Source organism: Giraffa tippelskirchi, chromosome 13 (genome assembly GCF_054371585.1).
Source record: "Giraffa tippelskirchi isolate mGirTip1 chromosome 13, T2T-mGirTip1v1.2.pri, whole genome shotgun sequence".
Lineage (NCBI taxonomy): Eukaryota > Metazoa > Chordata > Mammalia > Artiodactyla > Giraffidae > Giraffa > Giraffa tippelskirchi.
In genome coordinates, this window is record NC_137287.1 from 114,930,293 (window position 1) to 114,954,182 (window position 23,890).

Here is a 23,890-nt window from a genome sequence, read left to right on the forward strand (position 1 = left end):
GAATGGTATGTCTGGAATGGCATCAAGGGGACATGCTGTAGCAGGAAATGAGATCAGAGGTATAACGATGAGTCAAATAACATAGGGCTTTTTGTGTAATAATAATAACTTCAGCTTTTACTCTGGGTAAAATGGAAAGCTACTGGCAAGATGTGACTTGATCCTACTTAACATTTTGAAACTATTACATTGGTTGCTATATTGATACACTGTAGGAAAGCTAGATTTGGTGAACACAGGTATACCTGTTATACAGAAGAGGCCCGTCTGCTGCCATTTCTCTCTTCTAGGTCTTTGGCGTTCATGGTTTTCCACTGTGTCAGGATTCAGCTTCAGAATCCTTCTTAAGACAGTGTTCCAGGCTGCCACCATTAATTAGAGTAGACCCATGAGACTTGAATCATCAGGTTTGCGATTCCATCTTGCCTCTGTATTGTCTTAGACATCTTTGAAAGGACTGATTTTCTCAGTGAGTGAAGCAACTTGATGGGATGCTTGAGAATCCTCAGATCTGTAGTTCTCGGGTCTAGTTAGTGATCCTAGAGATTCCAGTCACTTTAATCATTAATTTGGGATCAGCAGTTCCTGTGTCTGAAGAACTCATTTCTCTCTGCTGTCGTTTTCCCAAACTCAGATCACTGGCAGAGAATTTATTTGGACAGGCAAGCTACTTATGCACAGGGGCTTTAGTAGGTCTTTAGAGAAAGAGCTTTTTATTTGCAAAGCAGATGACTGCTGGGGCGAGTGCGCCTAATAGCACGGTGACTAGATTAGAACGTTGCCCAACATGTATTCTTCCCGGCTGGGGCAGGAGGAAGGTTCTCAGACTTACCAGAAGTTATTACCTGGCATCATCCAGCTCACATACCTTTTTGTGTGCCCTATGTAGTGTTTAAACATTTTAAATTAGTTGCCTGTGTTTGAAAATTGAGAGCTTCTACATAAAATGTTGGAACTCCAGCTTATTTTGAAAACTTGGAAGAGCTGACCATAAAAGACCTACATTATAAAAAAAATTTTTTTTATTAACTTTTTGATTGTGCTGGGACTTCCTTGCTGTGCAGGCTTTTCTCTAGTTGTGGCAAGCAGGGGCCACTCTCTAGTTGCGGCACGCAGGCATTGCCGTGGCTTCTCTGGTTGCCAAGCACGGGCTCTAGGGCACTTGGGCTTTAGTAGTTGCAGTGCATGGGCTCAGTAGTTGTGGCTCCCGGGATAAGAGCACAGACTCAATAGTTGTGACGCACGGGCTTATTTGCTTTGAGGCTTGTGGGATCTTCCCGGATCAGGGATCAGACCTGTGTCTCCTAAACTTGCAGGGGGACTCTTTACCACTGAGCCACCAGGAAAACCCCCAGACCTACATTTTTTAAAAAACTTTTCTTTTGCATTGTTGGCTGCACTGGGTCTTTGTTGCTCCATGCAGGCTTTCTCTAGTTGTGGCGAGTGGGCTGCTTCTTGTGGTGGCTTCTTTTGTTGTGGAGCATGGGCTTTAGGTATGCCGGCTTCAGTAGCTGTGGCTTTCGGACCCTAGAGAGTGGACTCAATAGTTGTGCTGCAGTGAAGAGTTCGCATGCTCCAAGACATGTGGGATCTTCCAGGACCAAGGATAGAACCTATGTCCCCTGTGTTGGCAGGTGGGTTCTTAACCACTGGACCACCAGGGAAGTCCAAGATACATTTTTTAAAAATTTATTTATTTATTTTAATCAGAGGCTAATTACTTTACAATATTGTGGTGGTTTTCGCCATACATTGACACAAGTCAGCCATGGGTGTTCATGTGTTCCCTGTCCTGAACCCCCTTCCCATCTCCCTCCCGACCCCATCCCTCTGGGTTGTCCCAGAGCACCAGCTTTGGGTGCCCTGTTTCATGCATCGAACTTGTACTGGTCATCTATTTTACATATGGTAATATACATGTTTCAATGCTATTCTCTCTAACCGTCCCACCCTCACCTTCTCCCACATAGTGCAAAAGTCTGTTCTTTACATCTGTGTCTCTTTTGCTGTCTTGCATATAGGGTCGTCATTACCATCTTTCTAAATTCTATATATATGCGTTGGTGTATTGGTGAATTGATTTTGATGTTGGTGTTTCTCTTTCTGACTTACTTCACTCTATGTAATAAGCTCCAGTTTCATCCACCTCATTAGAACTGACTCAGATGCGTTCTTTTTTAGAGCCAAGATCCATTTTTGATTGATAGGTTGTCTGGAGCTGAGTAGAAGCTGCTCTCTTCAGATCTGACCACCCTAGTTCTTCTCAAAATCCGATTGACTTCATTCACTTGTATTAAGTTTCTGACCTGTCTGGCATCTAAGCCATTTGATCTGGGGGCTCCTGGTCTAAATCATTTGGGTTTGTATATGTCCACATTGTGTCTGAGTCACCCCATCCTGACATAAAAAATTTTATTCTAATGTTACCTTGAAAATTTCAAGCGAATTCCCTTCTAAGAGAATTTCAGACTAAGCAGTGAGAGAAAATTGATGTAGGATGTACATGAGCTGGGCTTCCCTGGTGGCTCAGATGGTAAAGAGTCCACCTGCAATGCAGGAGACTCGGGTTCGATCCCTGGGTTGGGAAGTTCCCCTGAAGAAGGGAATGGCTCCCTACTCCAGTATTCTTGCATGAAGAATTCCTTGGACAGAGGAGCCTGGCTTGCTGCAGTCCATGGGGTCACAGAGATTTGGATACAACTGAGTGACTACCACTTCTTTTTCCATACATAGGCTACTACACCAAAACGTTCCAAAGATCAGATGAAAACTATTCTTAATGCCTCAGTACTCTTACTGTATGGCCTGAATCCCAAATCAAGTACTTAAAATAATAAATAGTCTAAGTAATCAAGTACTTAAAATAATCGTCCTCTGTCCATGGAATTCTCCAGGCAAGAATCCTGAAGTGGGTTGCCATTCCCTTCTCCAGGGGATCTTCCCAACCCAGGGATCAAACCCGGGTCTCCGGCATTGCAGGCAGTTCCTTTACCATCTGAGCCACCAGGGAAGCCCAGTAGTCTAAAATAGTGTTTCTCAAAGTGCAATTCCCAGACAGTGTCAGCATCACCTGGAAACTTGTTGGAAATGCAGCTTCTCAGACCCTGTCCCAGACACACTCAGAGGCTCTGGGGACGGCGCCCGTTAATCTGTGTTTTAACCTACTTTATGCATGATCCTAACCTGCTAAATTCATATAAATTTCTTCTTTCTTCCCTATGGAAAGTCACTCAGTCATATCCAGCTCTTTGCAACCCCATGGACTATACAGTCCATGGAATTCTCCAGGCCAGAATACTAGAGTGGGTAGCCTTTCCCTTCTCCAGGGGATCTTCCCAACCCAGGGATCGAACCCAGGTCTCCCCCATTGCAGGTGCATTCTTTACCAGCTGAGCCACAAGGGAAGCCCTTCTTTCCTACTAGGTGGTATAAAAATTCAGAAATCAGGATGAATCCATATTTTAACAACATTGCATGATTTTTAAATTTCCGTTCTACTCCCCTTTTGAGTCTCCTGTACTCTTACTGGAGGAACCAAAGCAGTACCTCAAGCAGTACCTAAAATCAGAGAAATGTATGTGTGAAAGTGACATCTGGCAGGGACTCCCTGGTGGTCCACCTGCTAAGACTCCGTGCTTCCAGTGCAGGAGTGTGAGTTCGATCCCTGGTCAAGGAACTAGATCCCATGTGCTGCAATTAAGAGTTTGCATGTCGCAACTAAGACCCGGTGCAGCCAAATAAATAAATATTTTTAAAAAAGAAATATAAAATGACATCTGGCAAAGAAAGAGCCAATCCATTGAGTGAAGAAAGTGTTCTGAGTAACCTCACTAAGCTTAGAGAGAGGGGTATGTGTCAGACAGGCTGCCATGTTCCCCTCAATGGTCTTTCAGAGATTTTCTGATTTCCCAGTAGGCAGTATTTAGTTACAAAGAAGATATTCTCTTTCTTCCTGTGAAGGCAGTTGCTATTTTGAAATGAATTTTTTTTGCCCAGACATGGCAAATGGGAAGTAATTTAATCAGTCAGAAGTGGCAGAATTTGATACTGACAAAAAAAACTTATTTTCATCTGCAACTGAATTCTTGTTGCATTTTTAAAATTGAATTTCTTTGTTCGCCACGCTGGAAAACAAAATTTCCTTTAATTTTTGAGACACAATAGTGATTAAAGTATAAATAAAATGTGCTTGTAAATGCAGTATTCTCTAAAATTTGTATTTCATAGTCTATAAACACGTGCATTTTTGGAAATGAACGTTGCTTTTATGAGAATTCAAACCCTCCCATTTGCCATCATAAAAGCCACAAAAAACTGTCAACTTAAACCCAGTTTGGCTCATGGACCTTCCAAAAACACACTGTAGTATTTTCGTCTAAGGAGGCTCAGTACCAAAGCGGGTAAACAAGACAGACCCAGCCCCAGGCTTTCCTGGAGTTGACTGTGGTGAGGGAAACAGACATTAAGTCAGATAATATACCAGTTCAGATAATAGTGGCTATTTTTATTTTAAAGGAGCACAGTAAGAGATAGTGTAAAAGAAGGCCTTGCAGAGGACAGAGCTGAGAAAGACACCTGTGTCTATATAGGAATTTTTGTGTGTAATAATAATAAAATACAGAATAATGCAAACAGTGTGATATTTGTATAAATTTTTTGAAAACCACAAGCCGTGCTACATATTTCTGTTATGCACACATGCAACTGTATAGGTAAAAAAGGATATGAAACTACTTGGTAAGAGTCACTACATTTGAGAAGAACTTCAGTTTTAACTGTTTCTACAGTGAGAATGTATTGCCATATTAACATATTGCTTAAATTTTAAAAATAGAGTGAGGTATGTCTTTTTTAAATTCTCCTGAGGTCTTCCTGGTTTTAGTCTAAATAGAGTTAGCTGGAGCTTCCGCAGACCTAGATGAACCAAGGTACTTTTCAATCTTAGTAACTTTGCAAAGATTGCTGATTATCAGCTCTTGGTATATAAGGTCTAAGAGTAAGTTTCCTATTTATTCAAATAATGTTTCCAGGTTTCTTATGACTTATTCTTTAAAAAAAGAGTTGATAGGAACCGGACCCCACATACTCATTCAGTCTGTGTACACTGAGTCCTCTGTGTGTGAGTAGCCAAGACTGTAAGATCCTTGGTGGCTGGGAATTTTACTCATCTTCATATTCCTAACTCCTAGCAATCGCCTAGCTTATAGTTAGTACGAACTTTTCAGTTAACCTCAGAGATAGTCTCTGAATTAATTGATTCTCTTAATTCTTAAAAATTAAGAGTAATAATTCTTAAATGTCATTAATTAATTCAGTTAATTAATTGAATTAATTCAACAAATATAGTCATTACCCTGAGAAAGTACATGCTGCTACTGCTACTGCGAAGTCGCTTCAGTCATGTCCGACTCTGTGCGACCCCATAGACGGCAGCCCACCAGGCTCCGCCGTCCCTGGGATTCTCCAGGCAAGAATACTGGAGTGGGTTGCCATTTCCTTCTCCAGTGCATGAAAGGGAAAAGTGAAAGTGAAGTCGCTCAGTCATGTCCAACTCCTAGCGACCCGACGGGTCTGCAGCCTACCAGGCTCCTCCACCCATGGGATTTTCCAGGCAAGAGTACTGGAGTGGGGTGCCATTGCCTTCTCATAGTGTAGCATAAAAAGGTAATCAAACAATTTTGATAACCTTGTGCTAATAATAGCTTACATTCCTTGAGAACTTACTGTGTGCCAGGCATGGGTCTAAGGTCCTTTATAAACATTAGCTCAGTTCTCATAACCATTCCAGGTGGTAGGCAATATTATTGCCATTTTATGGATGAGAACACTGAGGCTTAAAGGGAGTAAGTCACTGATGAAAGTTGTACAGATTGTAAGTGGCCAAGCAAGGATTCAGCTCCAGAGCCTATCCTCTTAACCTTGTTTTGGCCTCTCTCTAGGCTGTTCTCCTAAATTCTGTTCGTAAAGTACTTATAAAAAATGCTGTAGGAGCCCAGAAGAGGGAGTAAGAACCTCAGGAAAAAGAACCCCAAGGACAGCATCAAGAAATTTCATTTGAAGTGTGTTTTGAAAGATGAATAGGAATTCTGCAGCTGGAGGAGGAGGGAGAGGGCACTGCAGGCTGAGACACACGGAGAGGGAGGGAAGTGCGTGCGCGGAGGCAGAAGGGCTGTGGAATGGACAGAAGTCCTGAGTGGCGGTGGAATGTGGGTGTGGGCGTGTAAGGAAGCGGGGAGGGGGGCAGGGGTGAGCCCTTCAGGTGAAGTAAACTAGTGTCCCCTGTGCCCTCATTTTTTTTTCTGGAAATACTTAGCACCCTCTTATATTTTTTTCCTTGATGTATCAGAGAAATTAAAAATAGAATCCAATGCAGCACAAAGAACTAAGCTAACAGCCCACTGACGTTGTCTGATAATGGGTCCGGCAGGATACAAAACCACCAGACTGTTAATTCAAAATTAATTTGATCAACAGAACCTGAACAAGATTGACTGTTTGGATTCTGTGCATAGTTATAAACCATTTGGATGGCTTTCTGTGGTAGTGAAGGATACATTTTAGCCCTGACTTTTTCCCTGGAGGGTGACAAAAACCTCTGATATTATGAGACAGTCTTAAGCATTCTTTCCTGGATCAGGCCTTCAAATCAGATTATTAAGTAGAGATTTCTTTGGGCTTTTATTAAGCTTTCCTGAACTGTCAGGACATAGTCAGTTACCCATTTTTTATTGGATGGCACTTTTTGCTTTTGGCTGTACGCTTTAGAAATTAGACATTTGGTGAGCGATGAGAATTACTGCTGTCTTGTTTATAATTTAAATGCATGATTGATATGGTGGCAGAAATGTTTGATTTACTCATGTTTAAATTAATACTCCTAAGGATGCTTCTTAATGTTTTCTGGGAACCCAAGTATCTACAACTTGAAACTTCATCTGCCATTTTATGGAAATAAAAGAAACGCTCCTAAAACTTTCTGTCTTTGGATTTATTGTCCATTTGTTTCAAGATGAGTTTTAAAAATGCATATCCTCAAATATCCCTGCCTCCATTGGTAAGACAGGCTCTAATGAAGTTCCTGTCACTCAGCTGTAACAACCATCAACTCTTGGCTCTTCTTATTTCCTCTAATCCTCCTCTTCTATTATTCATCACCCCTACTGCATGGTTATTCTGAAGCAAATTCCAAGCATATTTCATTTTTAAATACTTCCATATGAATCTATAAAAGATCCCTTTAAAAAAATAACCATAATACCATCATCATACATTTAAAAATTAAGAACAATAATTCTTTAAAGCTATAAAATACCCTGCCAGTGTTCAGTTTTCCTCAGTCATCTCATGCTATTTTCTCATTTGCTTTCTGTTTTTAGATTGTTTTTTATTGTTTCACTTTATAATTATACAAACTAATTGGTTCCAAAGACAAATTACAAAACAAAATTACTCAGATTTGGCTTCTGTCCCTATTCACTCTACTTTTTTCCCACCTTTTTCGGTTGTTTCATTTCGGTTATATATATACACACACACAGTCATCTCTCAGCATCTGTGGGGGATTGGTCCCTGGATCTGCTGATGGCAAAATCCGAGGATGTTGATGTCCTATAGTCCACACTCTATATCTGTGAGTTCTGCATCTGTGGATTCAGCCAACCATGGGTGATCCCGAGGGCCAACTGTATACAAATACATGGATATTTGTACTTCCATTCTTAGATAAGTAGATACACATTAAGATATCCCATTCTTGGTTAAGTAGATACACATAAGATATCCCATTCTTAGATAAAGATACACACTGTCATCTGCCTTTCTGTTTTCACTAAACTCTATGTCCTAGGAATCACTCCACAGCAGTATATAGGGATAGTCCTTATTTCGTTTTTCCTGATGTTTTAGCATTATATCGTGAAGAGGTACCATAGTTTATCCAGCTAGTCCTCTGTTGATTGACGTTTAGGTTGTTTGTAGTGGTTTTCAAGTTGATCACTTCGTAAACCTGTTCATAAACAGAGATTGAAACTTTTTATAATTGCTACCTTTGTTTTTTAAGGTATTTAATAGCTGTAGCCTTTCAGTTTTGAGAAGCAAGTTACATACTTTAAATCTCTAACTTTTTTTTTCTTTTTTGTAGTTATGTTGTCTTTTATTAACAATGAATAGATTGATTCGGTGATATCTCTCTGCCACAATCTGGGGCTGGCGATATAAACTAATGAAATTCTAATTTAGTCATAACCCCTGTGTCACAGGAGCGTGTGTAATCAATGTCCCAGCAAACATTGTTAGGTGCTCCAGATATCAGAATGTTGCCAGGTTGGTATTAAGAACTGAAGGAATTCCTGGAGGTCTGGGATTCCCAATTGCTGTAATCAGAACCTGAAATTTCTTTAGTTTGAATCTCATTACACCTGAAGCCAGATTTGGTCAGTTACTTTCATGTTGCTAAGTCTGAGGTCGGAAAAGAAAAATAAGTTTAGTATCATTCACTTGTCCTCAATCAGAAACTTCCAGATACTTAAAAATGGGAATTAGTTATTAATCTAGAAAGTAGAGTTTTCCATTTTCAGTTGCGGGGAGTGTAAATTATTTTTTTTTTCCTGCTGAATCCACAGCCATGACATTAAATTGTGGTCTCATGTACCTAGACCTATCTTTTTTCACTCTGCTTCCTTTGAGCTGTCAGATCCTTTCTTCAGTCTTTCTTCTCCACTTCCCCTCCCATTTTTTTCTCACACGGACGCTAGGCAGGTCAGTGATTTATATTCCTGGGACATGAAATGTTGAGAAAGACAGGGAAAAAAAAGGTTTATGCCAATTTTCTCACCCCCATCCAAAGACAGATTCTCTGTTAGAATTCTGAAAGTAGTATTTGCTTTTGTAGCCTAGTGCCTTTGAAAGAAGGAAGATAATGCAGGACTTTCCTCATTGCCTGAGATGTAGTACTTATATCATTTCCCTCCCCAAATGTGACCACATTTACTTAAAAATCCCAGTGCTTTTTCATCACTCAAGCGAAATACAACAGAATTGAGCATCTTTTGTCTTTGATGACATGTTCTCTCCAAGCACCAATAATTCTGAGTAGAAGGCATGTCTTTTCCTTTCTTCATCTCACCATTGGAATTCGATGCTAATGTTATTGAGATTTTTGAGCTGACAGTGTTAAGGAAGTATTGACAGCATTGAGAAGACGATTGAGCGAGGAGAAGGCTGATCAGTGGTAATTTATTGTATTGTAAAGACACAGCTCATTGTGTGAATTGACTGCTCTCGACATCCAAGTTTTTGGACATGGAAAGTGTTGGACTTCACATGATTTAGATGTGAAATGGTGTCTATTTCTAAGGAAATATATTATGCCTATGTGTAGTAGGTGTTGATTTTGGTTGAGGTGGTTTGCGTGCCAGGGGTGTTTAGATCATACGGTCAGACCTTCTGATCCTGACTTGACCATTTATTGAGTAGTTTGGGGCTAGTTTCTACTCTCTATGCCTCAGTTTCCTCACTGTAAATGGAGATAATACTATTACCTATAGGATAACTTTCATGTGGGAGTGAGAATTAAGCATGGTAATGCTTATAAAGTGCCTTCAACATAATAGGCATTTCATAAATGTTAACTTCCTTCTCTTTCCCTCCCCTCTCCCTTTCTTTCTTGAAACATCATCCATGGAGTAAATTTCAGTGACCTTACTTACCACCTTTCCCCAGTGATTTACCATTGACTTTCATTATTAAACCAGAGATACATTCCCAAAGAAAACTTGCTCCCAAAGAGACTGATTTAAAACTGCTCTAAAAGAAAGGAGTCAGAACTTTTACCAAAAGTGGTTACCCAAAGTGATCATGAGTCACATTTTTAGAACTTCCCAGTGCTTTCTGGCTTTCCCCTACTTCTCTATTCCATATGTTTTTCGCTTTGTACCCACCCCTCATTTCATAAACTATCAACATGACTGATCTTTTCAAATCTTAAAGCACTCAGCTTCCACTGCAGTGCACACTTTCACCAGTAGATGTCACCCTCTCTCTGCTTGTGTGCACAGCTTCCTGGGTGGAAGAATTTCCTTATGATGCAGAGGTTGCCAGCTGCGTCAAATTAATGATAGCATTACTTCATCAGCCTGGAAGTTGGACATTATGTGAAGTGAGTTTCCTTGAAAATAGGGGTGCTTTGTAACATAGACCAGGAGAATGAATAGCAAAGTATGTCAGAAGAGGGTTGAATGGCCCTGGATTTAGCTGGGAACTAGGATGGGTGACTTTTCTCTTTCAGGCTTGTGTTTCAGGTTTGCAGTCTATAAAAATCAAATGTAATTCCACCTGTCCTGCTTTTTCTTCAGGGTTAGAGGAAGGATCACATGACCGTGGGTTGGGGTTTTTTGGATCACGTTTATTTTTAGAACAGTAATAGAATTCTATTAGCAGAGGGTTGTAAGGCTGTTTATGTTTGCTTTTGGTTCATTGTATATTACTGCTAGTGCTTACTTTATTATTATTATTTTACTGTTTATCTTTGTAAAAAAACTAGGTCTTCGAATAAGAACAGATAATCCAGAGAAAAGGCCAAAGGAGCAGTTAAGCCCAGATTTCTGGAATGCATTTATTGCTCATGACGGTAATATTATCATCACTTTTGTTAATACAACATTTAATATAGTTAAAGGTACATTCATATTTTCCTCTTTAACTTGGCGATTCTTACAGGGTACCTCTGAGGGGGCAAGATGAGTTTTCTTATCCCTTTTACAGTTTGAATATCTGAAATCCAGACACTGAAAGACAGCTTTCCTACTTAATGCCAAAATCAAGTCTTGAACCAAAACTCCCAGGTTGCTTCCTACCTCTGTTTACTCTTGGGTATTTTCTCACAGGAAAAACAAAACAATCTAATTGTGAGCTCCAGTGACATGCATGCATGCTCAGTCATGTCTGACTCTTTGTGACCCCATGGACTAACCCACCAGGCTCCTCTGTCCATAGAATTTTCCAAGCAAGAATACTGGAGTGGGGTGCCATTTCCTCCACCAGGGGACCTTCCCAACCCGGGGACTGAACCTGTGTCTCCTATGTTGGCAGGCGGATTCTTTACCCAGTGACATACTACGTACTTACTTAACTTTACAAAGCAGGTGAAAGAATCCTCTTTCAAATAGTACGTGATGGAGGTTCTAGTGACCAGGAAGAATGGTTTCAGGTTTATCACATCTTACTGGGAATTTTGTAATATTAGAAGAGTATTTATTATTGACTTGAATTTTTTTCTTGCTTATTCAAAGTGCATGCAGATTGAAGAGCTTTGCATTTCATTATTTGCATAATTCCCCTTGTCAGAACAATGTGATTTTTACCTTCTCTTGATGTTCTTTATTATTTACTTTGTAACTGTGAGTTTTACAGTAAATCGTACTGTTGTTCAGGAAATGTCATGCTAACTATAAAAAGACATTGTTACTGAGTTTTGATGAAATAGAACCTCTGTGAAAACAAAGATATCAATTATAGAGGAGTCTTAATGGCTACAGCAAACAGTTGATATGCCCTCTGGTGCCTTTTGGTCTCATTCAAGCACTTATTCCCAAATTTTTCCTCCCTCATAACCCTGTTATCTCTTCAGTGTTAACTTTTCTATAAATTTACTCTTCTTACCTTAGTGGTAGATATTGAATATTTTTACTAACTTTTTATTAATTAAAAAAATTTTAATACAATTGTTAAAGGTTCCACTCCATTTACAGTTACTAGAAAATGTTGGCTATATTCCCCAGGTCGTGTAATACCTCCTAGTAGCCTGTCTTACACCCAGCAGTTTGTACCTCCCACTCCAATAATCATCTTGGCTGTTCATCATCTTGTCTTCTTTTCCTTCCCACCTTCTGTATTTACTTTATTATATAATTTTTGTGTTTTTTATAAGAACACTTAACGGAGGAACTACCATCTTGGCAAATTTTTGGGTATCTACAATACAGGATTGTTGGCTGTAGGCACCATTGCAGCTTGGTAGTAGATCTCTAAGACATACTCATCTTGTATACCTGAGCTTGGTACCCTCGGACTAGTACCTCCCCGTTTCCCTGTTTGTCTCCTTTTCAATTTTACTGTCAGGGACATGTGCTCTCTTCAAGTTGTAGAATTTGAGAAGAACTGATAGTAGCAGTTACTGGGTGTTTATCCCGTGTCAGGCCCCTCAGGCGTCTTGTTCAGTTCGCCTCTCACAGCATCTTGGCCCAGAAGATGCCAGCTCTTCCCCCTTGATGACAGAGAGGCCCAGAAACTCTCACTCATATACCCCCACCTCCCTCTCTGCCCCCTCCAGGGCACTTGATTCATGGATGGTGAAGTTAGGCTCCCAGTTTAGATTTTCTGGTGTCAAGACCATTGCATTTTTCAGAGTAACACGTTGCTGTGGCAAAAGCATCACACATGTGCCGGTGGTGAGTGTTCATTGATTCGGGGGCTGAACTGTCTTTCTCGGTGGGGATTTGGCAAATCGCCGGAGCACACAGGCACTCAGAAAGCATCATTTGATTACATTGTTCAGACCCTTTGTGCCTTCTGTGACAAATTTTCCAAGTCTTCATACTTTGTTCCTGTGATATCCATTCATCTGTGTGTAGAGGATCATGTTAACCACCTTGTAAAACTGATATGTGACATTTAAGTTGAGGTCCCCTTCTGTGGTCCATGTTAGTAGAAAGCATTGCCTGGGACAGCAGTGTTGAGAAACCCCTCCCTCAGAGTTGGAGAGAGCGTATAAAGCATCTAGCAAAGTGCCTGGCATTCCTGCTCTGTTATTAATAATGCCGGTTCCTTTCAGAGCAAGAGCTTAGGTGTGGTGAAAGAGAGCGGTGGGCTGGCAGCCAGACCTCGGCTGTGACAGTAACCAGCTTTATGTCCTTCAGCAAGCCACCTAATCTTTCCGGGGCTCTCGTTTCTTCATCTGCTAAGTAAAAGTGAAGTGAAAAAGTCTTCAAGAGCCCTCAAATTCTCTCAGGTTTTGTTCACTCATCTTTAAAACGGAGATAGTGCATACCTGTTGAAGGGGTTATTTGAGCCAGAAAGAGAGAGCCTGTGTAAGGCATATAAAAGATGCTCAGTATATGTCAGGCTTTTGTCCCTCCTGTCCTTTTACAATGCCGGGAGGTGCTCTGGACACCCCTGGAGACCAACATGAAACCAGGAGGCAGGATAACATACTGACAGAGCCAGACACACCTGGATTCAATCCCGGCTTCACTGTTGATGAGATCTGAAGCTCTGGGCAAGTCCCTAAACCTCGAATCACTAATCACATTTACCTCAGGGTTATTGGGAAGATTAAATTAGAAAAGGCTTTTAAAGTGTTTAAAAGAGTGCTTCACACATAGTAGGCATTTAGTAAATTTTATATTGGTTTGTAAGATGTTGTGGGAGAGATGAACTACCAGAGGGAAAGAGTTAAAGACGATGAGGTATGTTGCCTCAAATAAGAGAGGCAGGAGGCAAGCCCCCAACTCAGCTCACAGCTCTGTCCAGAGCCTTGTTGCTGCAGCTTCCACCTCCTAGTTAAATGGGGATTGCCTTGAAGTATTTACTTAACATCTGTATGAAAGTCGCTCATTTGTGTCTGACTCTTTGCGACCCCATGGACTGTCCATGGAATTTTCCAGGCCAGAATATTGGAGTGCGTAGCCTTTCCCTTCTCCAGGGGATCATCCCAACCCAGGGATCAAACCTAGGTCTCCCACATTTCAGGCAGATTCTTTACTGGCTGAGCCACAAGGGAAGCCCAAGAACACTGGAGTGGGTAGCCTATCCCTTGTCCAGGGGATCTTCCCGACCCAGGAATTGAACTGGGGTCTCCTGCATTGCAGGTGGATTCTTTACCAACTGAGCTATCAGGGAAGCCCCACTTAACACCTGAAATGAGCTTAATTCTGTTCAGACTTTGTTGTGCACGGGGTTGGAAGATCAAACTTAACCAATTCTTACAGACCTTTTGTGTTTTCTCTGATGAGATCACCTCTTTTCTGTGCCTGCCTGGAAGCTGTAGGACCTGGAAAGTTCTCACATTGGTGTTCTTTTTCAGGACCGTTTTAATCCAGATGGGTGTGATTGTTCATATAAAATAGCTCACATGAATGTGTATTTGTGTGAATGAGTGTGAGAGAGAATGAATGAGATAAAGAGAGAGACCCAGACCTGTAACTGGGATCCATCACCTGCCAAATGCCCCGGCCCGTGTAGCTGAGTTGAGATTGCACACTTCAGATCAGGAGGTGAGCAGCTGCTGGAGGAAGAGCAAACTCAAAGACGACTTTACAGACCCACCCATCACTTCAGTTTGTCTTTACTTAGCACGATCATAGTAGAGACTACTCTAGGATTTTGTAGCCTTCAGATTTGGATGTCCCTTTTTAAAAAGGAATATAGATTTTTATTTTGAGATAACTGTCGATTCACATACAGTTGTATGAAATAATACAGAGAGATCCTGTGTACTCTATACCAGGGCTCCCCAACCACCGAGATCTCATGTTTGATAATCTGAGGTGGGGCTGATACAATAAAAATAGAAATAAAGTGCACAATAAATGTAATGTGCCTGAATCATCCCAAAACCATATCCCACCCCTCCTGGTCCATGAAAAACTTGTCTTCCACGAAATTGGTCCCTGGTGCCAAAAAGGCTGGGGACCACTGCTCTCTACCAGTTTCCCCAATGGTAACATCTTGAAAAATCACAGCACAGTTTGACAATGAGGATATCTAGATTCATCCATCCAGACAAGAGACGAGCATCCATCGGGGATGAAAGAACAGTTCTGTCACCACCTGTTGGCTTTTACAGGTACACCCTCCCCACACCATTCCCTAATACGTGGCAACCACTCATCTCCATTTGATGTACCTCTTTGGGAATTTAACAAATCTTAAGGAAGTGGTGTTTAAAATGCAGTAAAATCAAGGAATTGGCTGTTCTCTCCAAAGGGTTCTTACCCCAGATGGGGCAGGACCAAGCGGCAAGTTATTTTCTCTGGGAAGAAATGTTCCATTCCACATTCAGGTGGACATTTTCCTACATCTGACGTGCTGCCGAGACTGAAATTATAATCTACAACCATTCTGGGATGAATTTAGTTAAACCGGTTCCTGGGATGAATTAAGATCGTGGGAGAAAAACGCCACACATCATGTCGTATTATCCGTGGCAGCCCTTCCCTGTGCCAGCTTGGTTAATGAGGACAACAGCTGCCCAGAAGTTTATTGCCGAAGGAACATGTAACAGTGGTGCTGTGAACTCAGCACTTCGTGTGAGAATTTTTGGAAATCGTGTCTGATTTCCTGGTATTTGATCAGTATGTGGAGTTTTAGGGACACTTCCATAGAAGGTATGTGATTTGGAGGACTTCGCCTATTTTCATTCAGATGACCTCTCCTCCCACCTCGGTTTTGTTCCTATGAAAAATGAAAATCCCACAAGAAAGCCTTCTTCCCTGACTACTGACCTTCCCCCCATCCCTGCCTTCCCCTCCCCCGTCTTCCTTCTGTACCTGGGCCTGTTCAACAAGGCAGAACTGACCACAGCCTCAAGGCATTGTGTAGACGATGACCTTCAAGGTTTTGTCTGCTTCTGGGAGCCAGTGATGTTGCATCAGTGAACTCTTTTATAGCTTCTCCAGTGCGATGGGGTAGAGGAGCATCCCGCGTTCACAGTAAGGGGATCCTCCTGGGTGTGTCTCAGAGAGACCAGGCTGCCGTACGTGCTGTGGGTCACACATCCACCCCTGAGGGGCCTGGAGACTGGGGAAGGGAGAGCCAGTGTGGCCGTGAACACATAATTTTTACCATTTGGATTACCAAAAAGGGTCTGAACTCTCCAGTTCACCCCGGATCTTACCACTTCCTGCTTCCTTGTGTTAAAACGGGCCCATTGAGGCCATTTTCCTTGGCTGTACTGGCTTCTGAAAACAGCTGCGTTTGTGACCTGTAATTTAAGTAATCCCTGAATCATGGACCTTGAGGTAGCTTCTGGCTTTCTGCTATTAAGTGTGTTTTAATGAACCCTTTTGCATGATATGTATGTCCTTAGAAGTAATTCTTACAAGTAGAACACTTGAGCGTCAAAAATTGAGATTGTGATACAGATGGTCACATTCCCCTATCGTTTTGGTGTCTAAATTGTCACTTTGTTATTTGTCAGTGGAGTTTTTATTATCCTATTGATTCCAAAAAGTTCTTCATATATCAAGTGAGCTTATGAATTTTTAAATAAAGATATTTTCCTAGTTTTAAAAAACTTTATGTAAGGTGTCTGTTCAGATATTTTTAATTCTATGTGTTTTCGTTTAGCAGCTTTTCCTTTGTGGTTTCTGGAATTTAATGCCATGTCTAGAAGTTTTTCAGATCCCAGCATTATGAAAGTATTAACCCTTACTTTGTTTTAGAATGTTTATTTTTTTCTTTTTCATTATTTGTCTTGTCAGGATGTGTCTTGGTGTGAAGACTGAGGTTGCAATCCAGTTTCATATTTTTCTAAACAGCTAGCCAATTTCCCTAACAACCAATATTTTTATTATACATGGTGAATTTGGAATTACCAAATCTCGGTCGCTTCTCATAGCTATTAAAGTGGCTTTGTTTTTACAGATAGCAAGTTTCCACTTCAGACTTTTGAGTTTAAATATTTTCCTGCTTTTAGAGCCTCTAGAAAGGAACTGTGAACAGAACACCATATTGGTTTTGGCATTAACTTTAATGCATCTCAAAGAGGCTGATTCTACAGAATTTCATCCAAAGCACTTCTATGTCTTGATGCCTTTTTTGCCAAGCAAAATTGATTATTTCTGACCAAAAGGCCTTCAGTGCTGGACTGAAAAAAGAGTTGGGATCCTCTTAGGCTGGTTGCAGGTTATATAATTTGGCATCAAGTACAATGCTTTTTTCTTTTTCTCCTAAGTTTCTTTCTATCCTCTAGTCTTTAAGAGTCAGTGCCCCCTTGTTGCTGGGTACTTCGTATTTGGAGGGCAAATTCAGGTCCTCTTTGTCCAAACCTTAGTAATTATAACTTGAGTGTGCTAAGTCACTTCAGTTGTGTCCAACTCTTTGTGACCCCCACAGACTGTAGCCTGCCAGGCTTCTCTGTCCGTGGGATTCTCCAGGCAAGAATACTGGAGTGGGTTGCCATGCCCTCCTCCAGAGGATCTTCCTGACCCAAGGTTTGAACCCATGTCTCTTACGTCTCCTGCATTGGCAGGTGGGTTCTCTACCACTATCAGTTCAGTCTCTCAATGAATTCTTTGCAACCCCACGGACTGCAGCATGGCCTGCCTCCCTGTTCATCACCAACTTCCGGAGTTTGCTCAAACTCATATCCATCAAGTTGTGATGCCATCCAACCATCTCATCCTCTGTCGTCCCCTTCTCCTGCCTTCAATTTTTACCAGCATCCTTTTCCAATGAATCAGTTCTTCACATCGGGTGGCCAAAGTATTGGAGCTTCAGTCCTTCCAATGAATATTCAGGACTGATTTCCTTTAGGATGGACTGGTTGGATTTCCTTGTGGCACAAGGGGCTCTCAGGAGTCTTCTCCAACTCCACAGTTCAAAAACATCAATTCTTCAGTGCTCATCTTTCTTTTAGTCCAACTCTCTCATCCATACATGACTACTGGAAAAACCATAACCTTGACAAAACAGACCTTTGTTGGCAAAGTAATGTCTCTGCTTTTTAATATGCTCTCTAGGTTGGTAATAACTTTCCTTCCAAGGAGTAAGTGTCTTTTAATTTCATGGCTGCAGTCACCATCTGCAGTGATTTTGGAGCCCCCAAAAATCAAGCCGGCCACTGTTTCCATTGTTTCCCCATCTATTTGCCATGAGGTGATGGGACTGGATGCCATGATCTTAGTTTCTGAACGTTGGGTTTTAAGCCAGTTTTTTCACTCTCCTCTTTGACTTTCATCAAGAGGCTCTTCATATCCTCTTCTCTTTCTGCCATAAGGGTGGTGTCATATGCATATCTGAGGTTATTGATATTTTTCCCAGCAATCTTGATTCCAACTTGTGTTTCATCCAGCCCAGCATTTCTCATGATATACTCTGCGTCTAAGTTAAATAAGCACAGTGACAATATACAGCCTTGATGTACTCCTTTCCCAGTTTGAAACCAGTCCATAGTTCCATGTCCAGTTCTAACTGTTGCTTCTTGACCTGCATACAGATTTCTCGGGAGGCAGATAAGGTGGTCTGGTATTCCCATCTCTTGAAGAATTTTCCAGTTTGTTGTGATCCACACAGTCACAACACTAGTGCCAACTAGCCAGTGTCTACCACTAGCACCAACTTAAAATGCTTTTATTTATTTCTTAGTTTGATGACCTGAGGTGTTTCTTTTGACAGTGATTCCCAGCTTTCTCTTGTATTGTAGAATTCGGCTGTGGGTTGAATTTGTAGTGCTGGTATATTTTCACCTACAGTGATGATTCACTCTTTCACATCAGTTCTCTTTAAAACTTTAATCAGAAAGTGCTTTTAGTTCTTCCAGTTTGAAAACTCAAACCCAAGTATCTTAGCATCTGGGCAGATCCCTCTTTTGTAGGCATTCTCCTCCATTACGATAGTATCTTTTCAAGAAGATTTTTATCATCGATGCTTGTTTTTAGGTCCAGCTTGCAGGCAGAAGGGCAGATTCTGCTGTTGTGTTCGAGAGGTGGTGTAAGTCTTGGTTAAAACCACCAGCCATGCTGTACGGTTTCATGTCCTGTCTCATCCATCTGTTATGCCACCTGGCTAACCTTCAGTTTCCTTATCAGCTATGGATAGAAGTCACACTCATCTCATAGGGCTGTTGTAAAAGCAAATGTGCTAATGCATGTGAAGCCCTAAGGACAGTCGCCTGCCCTGTACTAAGCCCGTAATAAATGCTGTTTCTTATCTTCTTTTTTAGTGCTGGTTTTCTCTTCTGGATGTTGCTATGCTGTTTTCCTGCCTTTAAGGTATAAAAAGAATACATGCCCATTGTATAACGTTTAGAAGTTGAAAAGCTTAGAGAAGAAAATTTCTTCCATGGTTCCACCACCCCCAGCAATAATCCCAGTTCACATTTTAATGTATTCGTTTCCGATTTCTTATACTTACATATTGTACACAGCTGAAATCATTTTGTATATATAATATGGCATCTTGATTTTTTTTTTCACTTAACATGTCAGGCATTTTTTCATATCATTAGAAACATCTATAAGATTATCATTCTGATAGTTATGTAATAGTGCACCACATCTTGTGATTTATTTATTTTAAAAATATTTATTTAGTTATTTGGCTGTGCTGGGTCTTAGTTGAAGCACCTGGGATCGTCAATCTACGTTACAGAATATGGGCTCTCAGTTACAGCATGTGGGATCTAGTGCCCTGACCAGGGTTTGAACCCAGGCCCCTTGCATTGGGAGCATGGAGTCGTAGCCACTGAACCGCCAGGGAATTCCCCCACATGCTATTTTGATTAACTTCCTTAATCTCCTTTCATTTGATGTTCAGTATTGGGAGCTTTTTTGGTTGAAGTTAGGTTGCTTTGAGGAGCTTCCCAGGTGGCGCTAGTGATAAAGAACCCAACTGCCAATGCAGGAGACATGAGAGACCCAGGTTCAGTCCCTGGGTCGGGAAGATTCCCTGGAGAAGGGAATGGCTACCCACCCCAGTATTCCTGCCTGGAGAATCCCATGGCAGAGGAGCCTGACCGGGTACAGTCCTTGAGGTCACACAGAGGCACAACTGAAGCAATTTCGCACGCACGCAGGTTGCTTTGAGATCATTTGAACTTATTAAGCCAGGCTTTGTCTCTTGTCAGTGAGAGGTTTAGGAACTGAGGCTTCCTGTTTGCTTTTGTTAGTGGTGTTTTGTCTGGGGAGTGTGCGACTGAAGTCAGGATTTTAAACCTCAGATGCTACTCTCTCTGTAGCACCATCTCTTGCCACCATCTCTCTGTCTGGACTAACTCCATGCTTGTGTGCTTGCTAACCTTCCTTTGATGACCTTCCTTTCATAATCCTGTGCTGAAAGAAAGGTGAGCGGAGACCGTGATTAGTACCCTGGCCTCCAGCCCTGCAGTGCCTTGCGAGTGCCCAGAGCCAGCCAGGATAAACACCAGTTGCACATTAATGGTCTTTACTGGGGTAACCACGCCGAGCAGCTCCTGGTGAGAAGGCTGTCCTAAATTGTTCCTGACAAAGTATACTATTTTTGTTTCAGATTTCTTATTTTTCCTGTAAAGCTGGGCTTAAAGTATGTTAAGGCTGAATTCATTTGTACATGGGAATATAACGAGATCTTGTACTTTTTACTGTCAGAAAACCAGCCAAGAACAGCAGTCGGAAAAAGAAATATGTATCCAAAATTGCCCGGGCAACCTGCTGTTTAGATACGCTTTGAGAAACCACATGGCAGATGAATGTCGTCTTTGTCTCGAGTCACAGCAGCCTTGTTCTTGGGAATCATGCAGCTGAGGGAAGCTTGGTTTTAACTCGGTTGTTGACATGGCTCCAAGAGCGAGGCTTCAGCGCTGTGACTCGTGACCCCAGAAGGTTGCTTAGAACGCTCTTAGCCTGGGGTGGGGGGATGGCGGGTGGTGGGATGAACTGGGAGATTTGGATTGACATATATACACTACTATGTATAAAATAGATCACTAGTGAGAACCTGCTATAGCACAGGGAACTCAGTGCTCTGTGAGGACCTAAATGGGAAGGAAATTCAAAAAAGGGCATATATATATATATATACATATATATATATATATATATATATATATGATGCAAGAGAATCAGGTTCGATCCGTGGGTTGGGAAGATCCCCTGGAGTAGGAGATGACAACCCACTCCAGTACTCTTGCCTGGAAAATCCCATGGACAGAGGAGCCTGGTGGGGTAAAGTCCATGGTGTCACACAGAGTCGGACATGCCTGAGTGGCTGTACACACACGTGTGTGTATAGCTGATTTGCTTTGCTGTATAGCAGAAACTAACACAACCTTTTAAAGCAACTATACTCCAATTTTATTTTTTGGGCTCCAAAATCACTGCTGATGGTGATTGCAGCCATGAAATTAAAAGACGCTTACTCCTTGGAAGGAAGGTTATGGCCAACCTACATAGCATATTTAAAAGCAGAGACATTACTTTGCCAACAAAAGTACATCTAGTCAAGGCTATGGTTTTTCCAGTGGTCATGTATGGATGTGAGAGTTGGACAGTGAAGAAAGCTGAGCGCCGAAGAATTGATGCTTTTGAACTGTGGTGTTGGAGAAGACTCTTGAGAGTACCTAGGACTGCAAGGAGATCCAATCAATCCATCCTAAAAGAGATCAACCCTGGGTGTTCATTGGAAGGTCTGATGTTGAAGCTGAAACTCCAATACTTTGGGCACCTCATGCGAAGGGTTGACTCATTGGAAAACACCCTAATGCTGGGTAGGATTGGGGGCGGGAGGAGAAGGGGAGGACAGAGGATGAGATGGTTGGGTGGCATCACCGACTCGATGGACATGGGTTTGGGTAGACTCTGGGAGTTGGTGATGGACAGAGAGGCCTGGCGTGCTGCAATTCATGGGGTCGCAAAGAGTCGGACACGACTGAGCGACTGAACTGAACTGATACTCCAATTTAAGGGGAAAAAAAGAATGATATCAGCCTGTGTGAGCTTAACACTGCTTCTCATTGCCTTTGTTTGGTTCTGAGATGGCCTGAGCCCTGTCTGCTTGGCACTTCTTTCTTTTAATTTCAGTCTTCATGGCCAGTTATTCTCAGCTGTTACAACATAGGATGGTTTTTTATCTCAGCCACATGGTAAGCCAAAGAGCAGAGTCCAGACCATGGGTTCCATGAATGTGGGTAGTGGCAGTGAGAACAGGAGTAAGAAATAGTTTAGATCTAGATGGCTTAGAACAAAAGAGCAGAAACAGATCCTAAGACCCGTGAACAGTGTATTGACAACGTCAGGCTCTAGGAAGGGCTGTCCTGAGGTCATGTCCACTGGGCTTCACTGAAAGTGCAGGCAACAAATGGCCTATGTCTTGAATTCCCAGAAGCCATGTCTCCCTCCGTAAACTCTTCTGGCCCCGTGTCAGCCAGAAGCGTGTTGGGCTTTCAGGGTGGAAAGGGGCCTTGAAGGGTATGTGTTCTGGTCCTACTATGTCTCCAGCAAGAGACATCATCTGGCATTTTCTTGACTGCTTTTTTTTTTTCCTCTATTCTGTGGGTTGTCTTTTCCTTGATTTTTTAACTTTTATTTATTTGGCTGTGCTGGGTCTTAGTTGCCGCATGTGGGAGCTAGTTCTCTGACCAGTGATCAAACCCAGGCCCCCTGCATTGGGAGCATGGAGTCTTAACCGCTGGACCTCCAGGGAAGTCCCTTCTTGACCACCTCTGGTCATTTCTGAGAAGAGAGGATTCCATAGTTGGGAAATATACATACCGTTGCTTTAAAAGATCTGCCTGAAGATACTGTGTTTTTTGATTTCAGCCAAACTTTGTCCTCAGGTGACTTCTACCCGCCTGTTTATTTTGGTTATTCCTCACAAAACCTTTCCAAGAGGTTAGTTGGGATTATCTGGATTTTCCATTTTACAGATGGAGAAAGCCAGTCAGTTTGGGTCTCTGTCCCCTGCTAACTATGTAACCTCAGACAAAGTATGTCATTCTGCATGCCTCAGATTATGTATACAATCAGGTGAACAGTCACAGCTGTAAGATTTAGTGACAGTCAAATGAGATAATACACAAAAAGTGCTTGATGTAGTGACCAGCTAAGAATAGTGTTTTAAAAATACTGGCTTATATAATTGTAATTATTACTATAATCGTTATACACCAATCTCCTTAAATCCTACCCCCTCACCAAGGCAACCAGGGCAGGTGGGGTGTTGGGGGCTTCTGTTTATCCTTCCATTCTATCGTCCTTTATATTTTCTTGATTTACCAGGAACTGCACTGTTAGTATTATAAGAAAATTGGGTTAGTGTTATTAATATAACAATGATTCTGGCCCCTGGAGATTTCCCTTCTTCCATAGGAGGAAGTTTCAGGAGCTCTGCCAGTAACCTGCCTTGTTGGGAGAACTGGAATTCGGTTCGTCCTGTAGTCTTGCAGTCCAGATTTCTTAGTCCATGGTCTTTTTGGCTTGATTCCAGGTAAATCTATGGTAATTTTTCCCCCACCTGGAAATCTTGATTTCGTATAAGTTTTTAGATTTTTTTGACATAAAGGTTTAGATTAAATATTGATAGAATCTGTAGCCCAGCTTGCTTTTCATTCCCAGTAGTTTTGTTTCCTCTTTTTTTCTTAATTAAACTTGTCAGCAGTTTTCTGTGGGTTTTTTTCTTTTAGTCATTTGAAAGAATCAGCTTTTGGTTTGGGAGATTCTTGCCATTGAGCTTTAACTTTTGAATTCATAATTTTATATTACCCATATCTACTTTCTGTGGTTTTTTCCTGGGCTTTTTATTCTCTAACTGGATAATTAAATGTAATAATTTTAAATCATCTCTGTAATCTATCCATGTAAGGTATAAAATTCCCTTTAAGTATTACATGAACTACCTTCCACGGTTGTTTTTTTTAAATAAAAAAATTTTTTTTTGGCCACTCTGTGTAGCATGTGGGATCTTAGTTCCCCAACCAGCGATTGAACCCATGCTCTCTGCATTGGAAATGCAGAGTCTTAACCACTGGACTGCCAAGGAAGTCCCCCACAATTCTTTATATGTATTTAGTTTTTTGCTTTATAAGATCAGGTTTATTGAGGCTATACCATAAAACTGGCTTACTAGTGTGCAGCTTGCAGAGTTGTGACAGATGTATACAGTGGTGTAAACACAACCATAATCAGGACATAGAACACTT

General features: G+C 41.6%; 1 protein-coding gene across 4 annotated transcripts in view; it reads left to right on the forward strand.

Annotated features, from left to right (window-relative positions):
* Positions 1 to 23,890, forward strand: part of STK4 (serine/threonine kinase 4) — a 93,404-nt gene that overhangs the window by 50,438 nt on the left and 19,076 nt on the right. The window contains exons 11-12 of one of the 4 annotated variants that reach the window (XM_081557094.1): positions 10,056 to 10,156; positions 10,541 to 10,676. The exons of the other annotated variants lie outside the window; for them this stretch is intronic. Coding sequence (XP_081413220.1) covers positions 10,056 to 10,112 — 57 coding nt within the window. The 3' untranslated portion in view covers positions 10,113 to 10,156; positions 10,541 to 10,676. Of the gene's footprint in view, positions 1 to 10,055; positions 10,157 to 10,540; positions 10,677 to 23,890 lie in introns of those variants that run through there. 4 annotated transcript variants of the gene reach the window in all.